Raw genomic sequence first — 12,442 nt, forward strand, 5'->3', positions numbered from 1 at the left:
AATGAGCGGAGTTTTCTTTTCCTTATTCTCATGCACTGCTTTTAATTATTTGTTGGAATCAGAGAGCAAAGTCTGTGATTCTGCTTTAAACTGCAAGTAGCATCAAGTTTTGCATTTAGGCACTTGAGAACTCTGGATAATTCATACTGAAAGAGGAAAAAATTAGCTGCTGGTTTGGATTTAGCTGTATATGTATTGGAAGTCAATCTGTGAACACCAGTACTTTAGAAAGCCATGACAGCGACATACTTGGAGTGTCAAACTTGAAAAAAATCGTAAGCAGCTATCTTAGAGATGAGGCCCCATTTCATGAGATGTGGCCATACCTTCCTCAGTGCTTCTGAACACCCAAGGGTTTGGTTGCTCTTTCTTCCCAGGCGCTGGTTAGACCCCACCCCGCTTTTACTTAAGACTGTAATAACAGAAAAAATAGTATAATAATTCTCTTTGGGCAGGCTTTCAAAAGACCTGAGTTGTCTTATTAAAGACGTCATAATGAACCAGCAGAAGTCAGATCAGAATAATTAAAATTTAAAGTCTTCTAAATTCTTTTTAAAAGACAGTCCTTTCTACAGTGATTTATCCCTTGAAATCTGCAATCTCCTATAGAGCGAGCACCAGCTGAAGAGCCTGTGTAGACTAATGCAGTGAGTAATGACACTAAAATCTCTTATTATTTAAAAAGCCAAAGCAGGAGTCCACATACAAACAAGTTACAGCAAGAGATGTCAACACAGCTGACACATCATTACGGTCCAAAGGCACTGTGCTGAGCTTCACACTACCATAATGCATCCTTCATTCAGTCTTTGCTGCAACGTCATTTTTCAAAACGAAATACTTAATGACTTTGTAATGAAGTACTGGCAGGCACATCAAAAAACACTTCTGATACTATGGAGGTAATGCAAATCTATCTCCTGAAAATTCAGAAGCCCTGACTTAAAGTGTTTCTCTAAATGAAAGCTGAATGATGCCCTTTGACTCATCTTCACCGTTTCCAGCATCAATGTCCACTAGGTGTCTTCTCTCATTACAATCATAAATTGTTCATTTCTCTTGAAATAAACCTTGTAATGATCCAAGTTCTCATTAGACCTAACGGAATATTTCCTAGTCTTCAGCTTTCTAGATATTTATGACATTTATTTATCATTTAGCCAAAAGAACAAACAAATGTTTGAAGTTCTTTGTTAGCAGCAGTGGCAACAATTTAAGTCAATAACATGTCCTAAATTGATCTGCACATCTCCAAGACCTCTGTTCAGCTAGGTCTAGCTGAAACAGTTCCCCAAAGTCATGCTGTGACCTTGTGTGCCACCACACTTGAAAGGATATAAAGCCAATTACAATCACAACTGCTACTTATTTGTGCAATAATGAGAAGGAAAATACCTAAAAGTCACTTGCTGGCATTGGAAACGAGACTACACGCCCCACAGCTACCAGCAGAAGAAAATGCAAAATTATCATAATTTTAAGATGCTGGTAGGAAAGGAACAGAGTATAACAATGAATGCAGACACCTCCTTCTTAAAGAAAGATCTCTCCGAGGAAGGTCACATTAGTGACCTTACTATTGCCCCCAACTTAACCTGGAAAAAAAGATTTGGCAAAGCTAAGTGCCAGTTGTCACACTTTGCTCAAGAGAAGAGACTTAGTACCTGAAAAAATGAGTAATAGTAAACATACTAAAAACTGCTGCCAGTATTATTTGCTGTTGGAATCACTTGTGTTTTTATCCATTTCAACCTGTTTGCACAAGAACAGTGTGACTACGCAGGATTACATGATGTAGTGATCATGGTACCACTGGATCAGGACCCTTTTAGCACTGCTTTTCCAAGGGGAACTAAACAATAACTATCCTCTCATTTCCTTTCCTGGGATTCGACCACCTCCTGTCTTTCTCCAAGCTTTCCAACTTTGTTTAACCATATTATCACATAAGCCTGTAGCTTATCTGAATTCATCGCCATCATCAGTCCCCCAAACCTTTAATCGGACAGAAAAACCGGCTGTACAGCTACATGGATAATGCACCCACAGGGCAGGAAGATATGGGGGAGGAGACAGTGGATCAACACCCGCTTCCCATTCTCACTCATACTCCCCTTGGTGGACTATGGGGAAGGAGATAAAGCATCTCACAGAAAAGGAGCCCAACACACTGTCTGAAGCAGCCTGGAGGCCCCTGGGGCGGGCGGGGGCTGTCCCCGTGGGACTAGGTGTGACTTGTGCGATATGCACATTTGCTACATGATTCAGGATTACCTCAAAGCATTTGCTGATCATTTGGATTACTCCAAAGCATAAACTGTGCCACTGATGAACTGACTGTGTTGTCAGAATTTACTTGCAATAAACAGTACTTGTAAAAAGGAAAGGTTTGTGCAGTTGAAAATAGAGCACATCAGTCAAATTCTTTGGGATTATGGAGAACATCATTTTTCTTCACAAAAAATCTAGCTATCTTTTCCTGTTTTGTCATTTCTGCCCATTTGTTCTCTTTCTTTCTCTCTCTTTTTGAAGGAAAATTAGGTATTTCTCAAAGGCTTTCTTCTGAACAGGGACTCACATGCCTCATTATTTTGGTACCACTTGTTTACATTATTCTATCCCATCTGTACCATCCTAACTTCTCCCCTCCAGCATCTTTAAACCACAGAACCATTTATCATCTCCTATAAAACCTCTCTGCTTAAGATGTCACCATAAAATCTTATCCTCAAGATCAAGGATGACTGTGGTATCAGGTATCCCAAATCTCAACTATTAATCTGAAAATAAATTAAAAAATATTCATGTTGCAGGTAGCAATGTGATTTTGCTCTACTTATTGTACAACCTAGGCTTTTGTCCAGAACTTTCATAAAAGAAACTACATTAGAGAAGAAGCACCAAAGACTGAAAGCATGAGATCAGTGTCATCCAGGTTTTTTTTCCCAATTTTGTTTAGTCAGTTTAGGGGGAAAATAATGACTCATCCCGAAAAAATGCATAAGCTTTACTTACAGAATTTCCCTTGAAGCCTTACACTTACAAGGTTCAGATATGCTCTTCTAAGCAACAGCCATATCACAAGATTCAGCAGAAATTGTAAAGAAAGCTACGGTATTAGCTGTATTAATGTAGGAGATTCCCCACACAAACAAACCTGAGCAAAAGAATCCAGTGAAGCACTTTTTTTCCATCCTCTTCCTGCTCACAGTGGCTGAATTCCATACTAAAATCCATGCCCTAAAGAGTTTAATTAAGAAAGTCGAACATCTAACAGAGGCTGCAACTCCAAAGAAGAGATGAGAAGAACCCTACTTCCAAATGAAATCCAAAGTCATTCAACATCAAAGTTCAAAAATTATCTTACTTTTGACAGTTGCTGTTCGGGTGCAATTGTAGAGGATGGCTAACTCCCCAAAGACTTTGCCAGGTCCCATGGTGCACAGCTTCACGCCTTCTTTCGTCACTTCAACCTTCCCATCTGTGAGGAAGAAAAGAACCAAAAGACGATTTTAAAAGATAAATCAAGTTCTTTCAGACTTAAGTTTTAAAACATATTCAATTATACTGTGAATAAAAACACCAGGAGTCCTACAGCTTGAAAACCAATTAAACGTATTATCAAGGAGAGAGCATAAAGTCAGAAAAACATTATAAACAACTGTTGTATATATAAGCTTTCAACACTTCAGTTTTCTTAGTGGAGTATCTGTACAGTCAGGAAATACTTACTAGTACACTAAAAGCTCGACGCAAACTTTGTTCCCTGTATTACACTTTCAGGTGAAATTTTAGCCAATTTTTGTGTTAAAAAAGGAAGATATTTAGGTCTTTAACACCACACAGGAAAACCATGGAGTAATTTTGCTCATTTTCACTGATAAACTAATCCCCAAGAACACTCATCCACGAGTAACACAGCTATTATCAAAAGGAAAATTACTTTGACCCGTGGCTATTATTTAACTCCCATCTCACCGTACCTTTCCTTTCCAAACAATTCTTCTTACAAGAGCAAGTCTGCTTTATCTGTTTACCAATACTGTGCCGAGATGAGACATATGAGGGAGATTTAAAAGCAAAAGCTGAATGGAAAGAAAGTAGCTGAGGACCAATCTAGGGCTTTCAAAGGACACCTGAGGAACAAAAGCCATCAGAAGGGAAGGAATTGAAGAAAGCCCCACCACCTTGTGCACAAACAAGTGACGTCACGATGAGAAGCAGAGTACATGCATGGGGGTACACAGGGGTTATCGCGCCTACGACTATTATGTAGGCTGTAGCAAATAAAGTGCCAGACAGGAAAGGGAAAATTTCAAAAGTTATCGGTCACTAAAAAGCCTCTTCTGAATCGAAATTGAGAAGCAGACTGTTAAGCGATCCAGCTACACCAGCCCCCAGATGTGCAGCCCCAGGCTGAGGTGGGCAGTTGTCACAAACATCCCCAGGCCAGAGTGGGTAACTGTCTCAAACATCCTTCTTGAGAAACTGATAAAGATGATCGAATTAAGCAAACTCCTAAATGGGGTTTGGGCTTTGGGAACTTCCTCATCTTGATAAGGGAGTGTGGAAGACCCAGTGAAACCCTGTGGAGGCAGGGTGTCCACTTGCAAAACCCACCTATGTCACTTAGGCAAGGAAGTTAAGCACTTGCCTTTGGGGGGCGATAGTGAGACCACCAAGAACCCCCCATGCCCACTGACTCATTTTTGAGAATTTTCAGGAAGCTACGAGACAGGCACCCAAAGTGTATAAAAGGAGAAGGGGCCAGCTCCTTGCTGTGTGCACCCACCACCAAAGGACCCTGACCACCAGGCACGCACCCACCACTGGAGGACCCTGACCACCAGCTCAGAGACCACCACTGGATGCAAGCGTGGTGATATCTTTTCTCTTAATGCTTCTCTGGCTCTACCTCTGGCTTTTTTGGTACATAAGGGTAATGTTGTTACATGTTTGTCAACCTGCTATAATCTGTGGTTTTGTGAAATCAGACATTGCGTTGCTGAAACTTTTTGCCAAGTCAATATCCACTTCCAATCCCACTGTGCTAATAGTAATGTTATGAAGTTCCAAAGCTATCATCATTTGTAATTCCACCGCCATTTCAAATAAAGCTGTGTTTTTAGTCAAGCCTCTTGGTCATTTGTATGACTCTCAGTAATGCCCAGAGAATTAAAAAGATCACCTTCCGCTATTTACGCCTAGTGGAATGGAACACCAAGGCATCACTGACTTGCTCTCTGTGGGTCTATATGTAGCAAGAGGGAAGGTCAGCACTTACTGGCTCTGTTAGATACCAAACTGGGCCTCGAATGCTTGCAAAAATAGATAGTGCCAATTAATTTGGTTTATAGACAAGGATGCTGTGCAGGACAGTGTCAAATGCTTTGCTCAAGTCCAGGTAGATGACAATGTGTAAAGGCAAATAGGATTGTAAGGATATGGCATCCATGATGCTGCATATTCATGCTAGCCATTGATACTGCACGTTTAGTACCTATCAGAGGTCTGCCAAGAATGCATTGTCCTATATTCACACGGTAAAGCCATCAAAGAAATACTAAAACACACAATATACTAATTCTGGGCTAATAAATAACCCTGAGAACTACATTCTGAGGTTGTTGATTTATTGTTAGCTCCAAATGGACTCCAATTCCATTCCCTGTATTGGCTAACTTTCCTTTAAAAGTGAATTTATTTTTTATTATTGTTTTTCATAAATGTTTGCTTCATCTAATATGAAGCACAAAAATAGATATTTATCTCAAGAATGAGCAAAGTCAACCTTTAATGGTGCCCCACACACTTGAGAGACTCCTAAATGATTCTGAAGAATATATTTATTTTTTTTAATAGAACTGAGTTTCGGCAGAGTTGAAATGAGGATATTTCTGCAAAAAGCTCTACAACAAATATCTGCGAAGTGAATGAGCTTACCTTACTTTTAGCTCATGGAGTCATAACCAGTTCCAGAGAAAAGACAGTCAAATCTGAGCAGTAACGCACAAATAGATTGTAATATTCAAAAGCGTTTTGAGATCTGTCCCACTGCTTAGGATGTCATCTGTTGATTCCCAAAGCAATCCATGTTGATCATTCGTCTTTGTAAGAAAGCTACATGTATTCCCCTATCCCATTTATTTTCTTATAAAGACTTAAAAATAAGAAGCTGGGTTGTGATTGTTACAGCTCAGTGCGTTTTTTTGGGGGGGAAGTATTTCTCATTGTATCAAAAAAATATGTGGTTCACTCATGAGCATGCATGGTTACAAGTCAATGCTTCATCATCCATAGATGCTCTCCAACGTTTGAGAGGAAGAGGAGATGAAAATCCCCACGAGGGAGTGACAGTGCTGGAAAGGACCAGCTTGGGTTAGGAAGAGCTCACTGGAGTAATACACAGAAATATTAGCTCAGCTCCCATGACTTTACAGCTGATTTTTCACATGTAGAAGATTGAGCTCTCATTGCTGTACCCTGATGACAAATTGCTGCCTGACTATGGCAAAGGACTTTGAGATTTGAGATGGAAAGCACAATATTGCACAGATTATTTTTACTACAGTCTTCATGACCCTTTTACTGCTTCAACCATTTCCTCCAGTACACAAGAAGCATATTGGTGACAAAATTAAAATACTGATTTAAAAAGTATGAAGAAGTTTTCCCAGCCCAATAGTGTGGATACACGCTAGAATATGTAAGATCACATTCAACAAAACCAAAACCAAAGCAAAATAATTTCCCTTACAGAATAGGGGGCCAACTTTCAAAAGTCAGAAGCTAATAAGATTTGTATGTAGTTACCCCATCCACTGCCACCTTTGAGTTTCAAGCAGCAACTATAGAGTTGGGCAGAAAACTGTAAGCTCCAGGAAACCCTTGGGCAAGCACAAATTCCTCAAATTTCATACAGTTTCTGTTTCATGGCAAACCGAAAAAGACATTGACATTAAGTAAAAGATTATAGTTAAAATTTCTCTTGACCCAAGACGGTGTAGGCTTTGGATATTAGAAAAAAAGACAACAAGCATTTATTCTGATGAATTCAACAGAGATTTTCTATGAGAGAACTGGTCATATTTGGAGGCAGTTACCAATATCTACTCTTAACTGCTTAGTAACTTAGAAGTGCTTTGTTTATAAAAAGACAAGAATGATTTAAATGCTCATTTAACATTTTTATTCAAACTAGTTTTATTCCTAATAAAGTTGTTTGAACCATAGATTGCCAAGAAGACACACAAGACTGTGGATGCATTTCTTGCTACAAAACCTGATTGTTCCAGAAATACATAGTATGACATCATGCACAGGCTTTGTTTGTCAAAACAAAACGAAAACTTGCTTTTTTGAAAGCTAACAAATATGAATTTCATATTCAGTCATTTAAAAGCATTTGCTACCATATCTGCTAACTGGTGGTGTAATTCCAGTGTCTGTTTCTTATTTTGCAAATTTGAATATAAAGTTACTACACGCAGATGAAATGGCTATTATAAAATTTCTCCTGTTTCTACTTGAAACAACCAGAAGGAATGCAAGAATGTGATGATGACAGAAATTACGTTGTTTCAGAAAGGCTCCATAAATCAGTTTGAACATGAAAGCAACCTCTGTGCTGCAAAGCATCAATGAATCTCCTTCTCTAGAACCACAGCATTCTCCAAAGGGAAGGTTTCACTTGTAGCAACACAAGCAACGCCTTAGCGAGGCTCTGTTTTACGCTCCCACCTCGCAATCGAGCAACAGCTTTCTACTCAGGTTGCAAAACAGCTCTTGGTTAGTCCCAAGTGACCTTCTCGCTACCGAAAGGCAGTGTCTTGGCACTGGGGATGCATTACTATTGCAAACAACTGCTCACAATGACACCATTTCTGCCCCACTCTAAGCCCAGGGCACAAAGCCCACCGCAGCCTGGTCCACCTCTGCATCACAAGTAAAGCAAGTTAAGGTTACTGCGTTAAAGTATGCTACCTTTCCCCATCAACTCTCCTGGCTCTTAACAGGGCAGCATGGTGTTGTCCTCACAGGGTTCTCTGCAAGGACACGCTCCTCTTTGCTCTCAAGCTCTGGACACAGATTAATACAATCTCTAAGCAATCTTTAGGAATGAACCAACTGGTTCAAGAGGTGGTCAGAGCACAAGATGCCACCTGGGTAACCTTTGCCTTGGTCCATCACCTCCAGCTCCTAGGTTGATGGTGTTTTATGGCTCCAAGCCCACTCCTGCTGCTCCTTCTCCCCCTTCCCAAAGCTCAGTGATGCTGCTGGTACCACAGCCGAGCAGCTCCCCAGTCCTCCACAGACAGCTGTATTCTTCTACCAAGATCCATGAGAGACTTCATTAGACAAACTCAGCTGCTGCCAGAGAAAATTTATCTATTTTTTTTCTAAGTACATAAGAGCAAGACTGAACAGGACAGTAGTCCGAGGAAGGCTGGAACTGAAAGGCAAAGATATTCGATCTTTGACACTACAGAAAGAGAAAAGAGGCTGCTTCTCTTTCAGTGCTGTTTAATTACAAACTAGTGTACCGGAGAACGTCTCCTATTCTCCTGTTGTGTAATTAAGCAATCTGGAACATAAAAAGACATAACAATAAACTCACCAGACTGTGAGCCAAATTCACCTCTCGTGGAAATAAAGGGTCTAACACAGCTACAAACAGAAGGAATTTTACTTATTTTCTTTTCCTAGCTGGCAGCCTACGCAGTGCAGCATTCCATGCAGGAAATAAACTGCTTTTCTTGACGTGTCAACCAGATAAAGAAACTCAAAGAACTGCAATACAATACTAATCCATTAACGGAGATAAATTTACAACTTCCTTTCACATCTCCATAAGACAAATACTAAATAACGCAAATGATGCTTTACTTGAGGCAAGAAGGAAAGATTTGAAAATGCTGTATTTCTGACAAAATATTGAGCATCATTGAATTCAATGCTGATATTTAATTTACAGCTGAGCTAATTTTATGGAGCTTTAGCTTGCATTCAAACTCTGCATTTTTATGTCAGCTGTAAGAAACTATTCCACATTGATGGAGGACAACACAAGTCACATTTCATAGAGACAGAGTCTACAATAAAATAAAAATCTCCATGTCTGAGCTAGTATGGAGGACTTACCAAGAGTAAAGGCTCGCAGCTATATTTTGGTGGCAATTACTTCGGATTCCCTGTTGAAGTTCCTATTCTTTTCCATTCCCACATGGACAAAATATGCCCTGATATCATCTGACTGGTGAGTCACTGCATTAACGGTCCTGCAAGCAGCGAAATGGGCCTTTGCTATATCACATCAGTGTTTTTGACACATGCTCTCAGTCTGGCAAGTTTTATGAATCAATTCTGTACCTCAAAGGGTGCCACCCATTTGGCTTTCTCACAATGAACATGAGAAGGTGACCAGCATGAGGATACAGAGGAGAACAATACCTCCAGAAGCCACCATCCTGCTCCCAAGAGAAACAGCTGCCAGAAGTCAGATCAAACAAGCATACCTCAAAATATTTTGGGTTTGGCAGATGCTCAGAAGTCTCATTTATATGAGAGGCTCTTTGGTTCTTTTTCCAGACTCTATTATTGAATCACATCCCAATTTTGGCAAAACAAATTTTTATGCTGCAAGTTTTCTACCCTCATTCCTTGGATTCAAAGACCAGCAACCTTCCTCTTTTATCCTCATTTATTTTTTTCCCAGCCATTCTCCTGGACAATAAGAGCTAAAGCCTTCTCCTCATTCATTCACACAGATTTTTATGTAAATGCCATTCACCTAAGCATAAAATATCCTCATTGCCAAATGCTTTGCCCTCTTTCCCACCCATTTTTTCACCTGTCATCCAGAGCTCACAACTTTTCTTAGCAGCTTGTAAATTAGCCAAGGAAACAGAAAGTTATTTGTGCTGCATGCAGCTAAATTCATCCATTCTTGCTGCCTCCTTATATGTTCATGGAACACACTGTTTGCACTGTTACTCACGCTTAAGCGCATTGTTCAACTGTAACAGACACAACTCCTCCAAACGATGAACAGAAGCCCTGTAGTAAGCACGATGCTCCTCTCGGGCAGCTATAAGAAGTCCAGGCTGCTACCACTAAAGCATCGCTTTCAAAAAAAGAGCGCATGTTATAAAAACAGCAGCTTCAAATCACCAGGATGATCTTGCACCCTGCTGCTGAGGGCAGCTGCAGGAAAGCTCTGAAACAGCCAGGTTTGCAGTTTTATACATATGGCTTTTCGTTGTAACTTAAGACAGCTTGAAAACTGAAGCTGGTTAGCAAAATTTCAGGGAGACGCACTAAGACTTCGTGAAATGAAGCTTTTCCTATGAAATGCAAGAGACATCAGCAAGTATGCATAACTAGCAACACATGAGGAGCCCAGAGCTGCAGGAACAGCTTCCTTCGGCGTCCTTGCCCTCACCAAGCGTTCCCCAAGCCCTGGGACTCTTGGCCAGGGCCACACTTTTATAAATTCAACTCTGCATGCTAATTACATTGTACTTGCAAATTTAATTGCGGAGCAATTAAAACTTTATTTGTTAAGTGGCCGGTGACATCAGAGCTAGTCCATTTAAGATTTGTTAATATTTTTGTTTGTTTCAAAACACAGACTGATAATGGTCTGCATTATTGACAGGGTTGTGCCAAAGCCACTGTATGTCTTAACTGCGGTGGCTGTAGAGTATCACAACTCACAATGACAAATATTAACAATAGTAAAAGTAAATGCATGATTTATTATTTTTTTAAATAGGCTGACACTGAATTGCTTCTGTCTTGTCTCCTTCCCTAGACCCCCATTTGTGGTGTCTGCCCAGACTGCAGCATTGCTATCCCACGCTCAGGCGATGCAGTCAAAGTAAAACCACCAGTGTCAGTGGGCACGGTTCACACCTTGAGGTTGCATTTCAGGAATGATGGCAATAGTTCCTGGGAAATAGTCTATACATGGAAAATGCTCTTGTAAGCATTTGTTCTGACAAGTGATTGCTCTTACAAGTTACTGTATAACTTCCCCAGGATGCAAAGTTAAATATGGGTCATTGTCAGCATAGAAAAGTAAAAATACAGATGATTGAAGCACGTATGAACAAAGCGGAACCAATTTTGTCCTTTATAACACCAGCAAAGCACACAGGCCATTTTTGTTTTGATGAGAACATTCAGAGCTTTGTCACTTTGAGTCCATCCAGTTAAACATCAAATTGCATCTTTGGCTGAACTGCATCCACGTTCCTCAAATAAATAGAATGATAAACTAAATTGCACTAATTTGACTCTCTCAATTAGTAGAAGAATTTTCTCTCCCAATAATTAAATGGTCATTTTCTCTTTCCGGGCACAGAAGAAACAGATTAAGTTGATTTGAGGAATCTGGCAGCCTGCGTGTAATTTATACAATGGGCAAAATTCTTACCATGCATTACCAGCTCTCCCTTTCTCCTCCCAGCTTAGAGGCATGGATGTAAATCCACTTGCTATTTCAAGTCAAAGCCTTCCACAACTCAGAAGTTCAAACCAGCCCCTCAGTTTCTTATTTAAAGATACAAGCATATTTAAGAGGCTATCTAAGAAACCAAAGTGCATTTCTATACAGCATGAGGTTTCAATAACACACACTTTCTTCAGTCTTCCCGTAAAGCCTTTAATGTCAGGAATGGGGCAATGATATTTCTAGCTTGTACTTCTCTTTCTCCTCCTGGGTTTAAACATCAGACATCTGGAAGGCCTAATTCTTTATTTACAGTTGTATATCCTAGCAATGCCTTTGAGACATGGGTAAGAGTTATCAGTTTTATCATTATTCACATTAATGGTCTCTTTTTAGATCCGACACCCTTAGGAAAAAAAGGCAGGTTCTCCCAGGAGTACTGCAATTGTCCACTACATTTCCATGCAAAGTTTAAAAATAAAAGCACTTTATATTGCAGAAATTAGGAAAATAACAAAACGGGGTTCAGTGTGAGCTCACATGTTCATTAGGATACAGATTTGATCATGCAATTCTAAAATGACAGGAGGGGTGGGAGGGGGATTCTCACTTGATTCGGTGCAGAATTCATAAATGAGTAGTCAATATTTTATTTTGTCCATGCTGTTTCACATACGGATTGCAGTTTTATTTATTGGATGCTATTCAAGCCCTGCTCTGAAGGCAGAATAATAATCAGTTGTAATTAGTTTTCTTTAGGAAATACCACCATGAGTCTGTAGATTTTCCTGACCAATACTGAATATATACCAAAAATCATGCCTGAGATGAAGCTGGAGTTAACCCATCACACATCGACAAGGGCATTAAGATTAGAAGCACCCATTTTGGAGTGTCCAATAGAAAAGATACAATTTGCGTTTAATTTAATTTATTTTAACAATATATACCGTATACACTTCGTATTCTGAAAGCTCAACTCCATCGACT

At 39.9% G+C, this 12,442-nt stretch overlaps 1 protein-coding gene across 3 annotated transcripts in view; it reads right to left on the reverse strand.

Annotated features, from left to right (window-relative positions):
- PRKG1 (protein kinase cGMP-dependent 1) overlaps window positions 1-12,442 on the reverse strand; it is a 553,253-nt gene that overhangs the window by 338,074 nt on the left and 202,737 nt on the right. For all 3 annotated transcript variants that reach the window (XM_075423234.1, XM_075423233.1, XM_075423235.1), the window contains exon 3: window positions 3,368-3,481. In XM_075423234.1, coding sequence (XP_075279349.1) covers window positions 3,368-3,481 — 114 coding nt within the window. The remainder of the gene's footprint in view (window positions 1-3,367; window positions 3,482-12,442) is intronic.

Source organism: Opisthocomus hoazin, chromosome 6 (genome assembly GCF_030867145.1).
Source record: "Opisthocomus hoazin isolate bOpiHoa1 chromosome 6, bOpiHoa1.hap1, whole genome shotgun sequence".
Lineage (NCBI taxonomy): Eukaryota > Metazoa > Chordata > Aves > Opisthocomiformes > Opisthocomidae > Opisthocomus > Opisthocomus hoazin.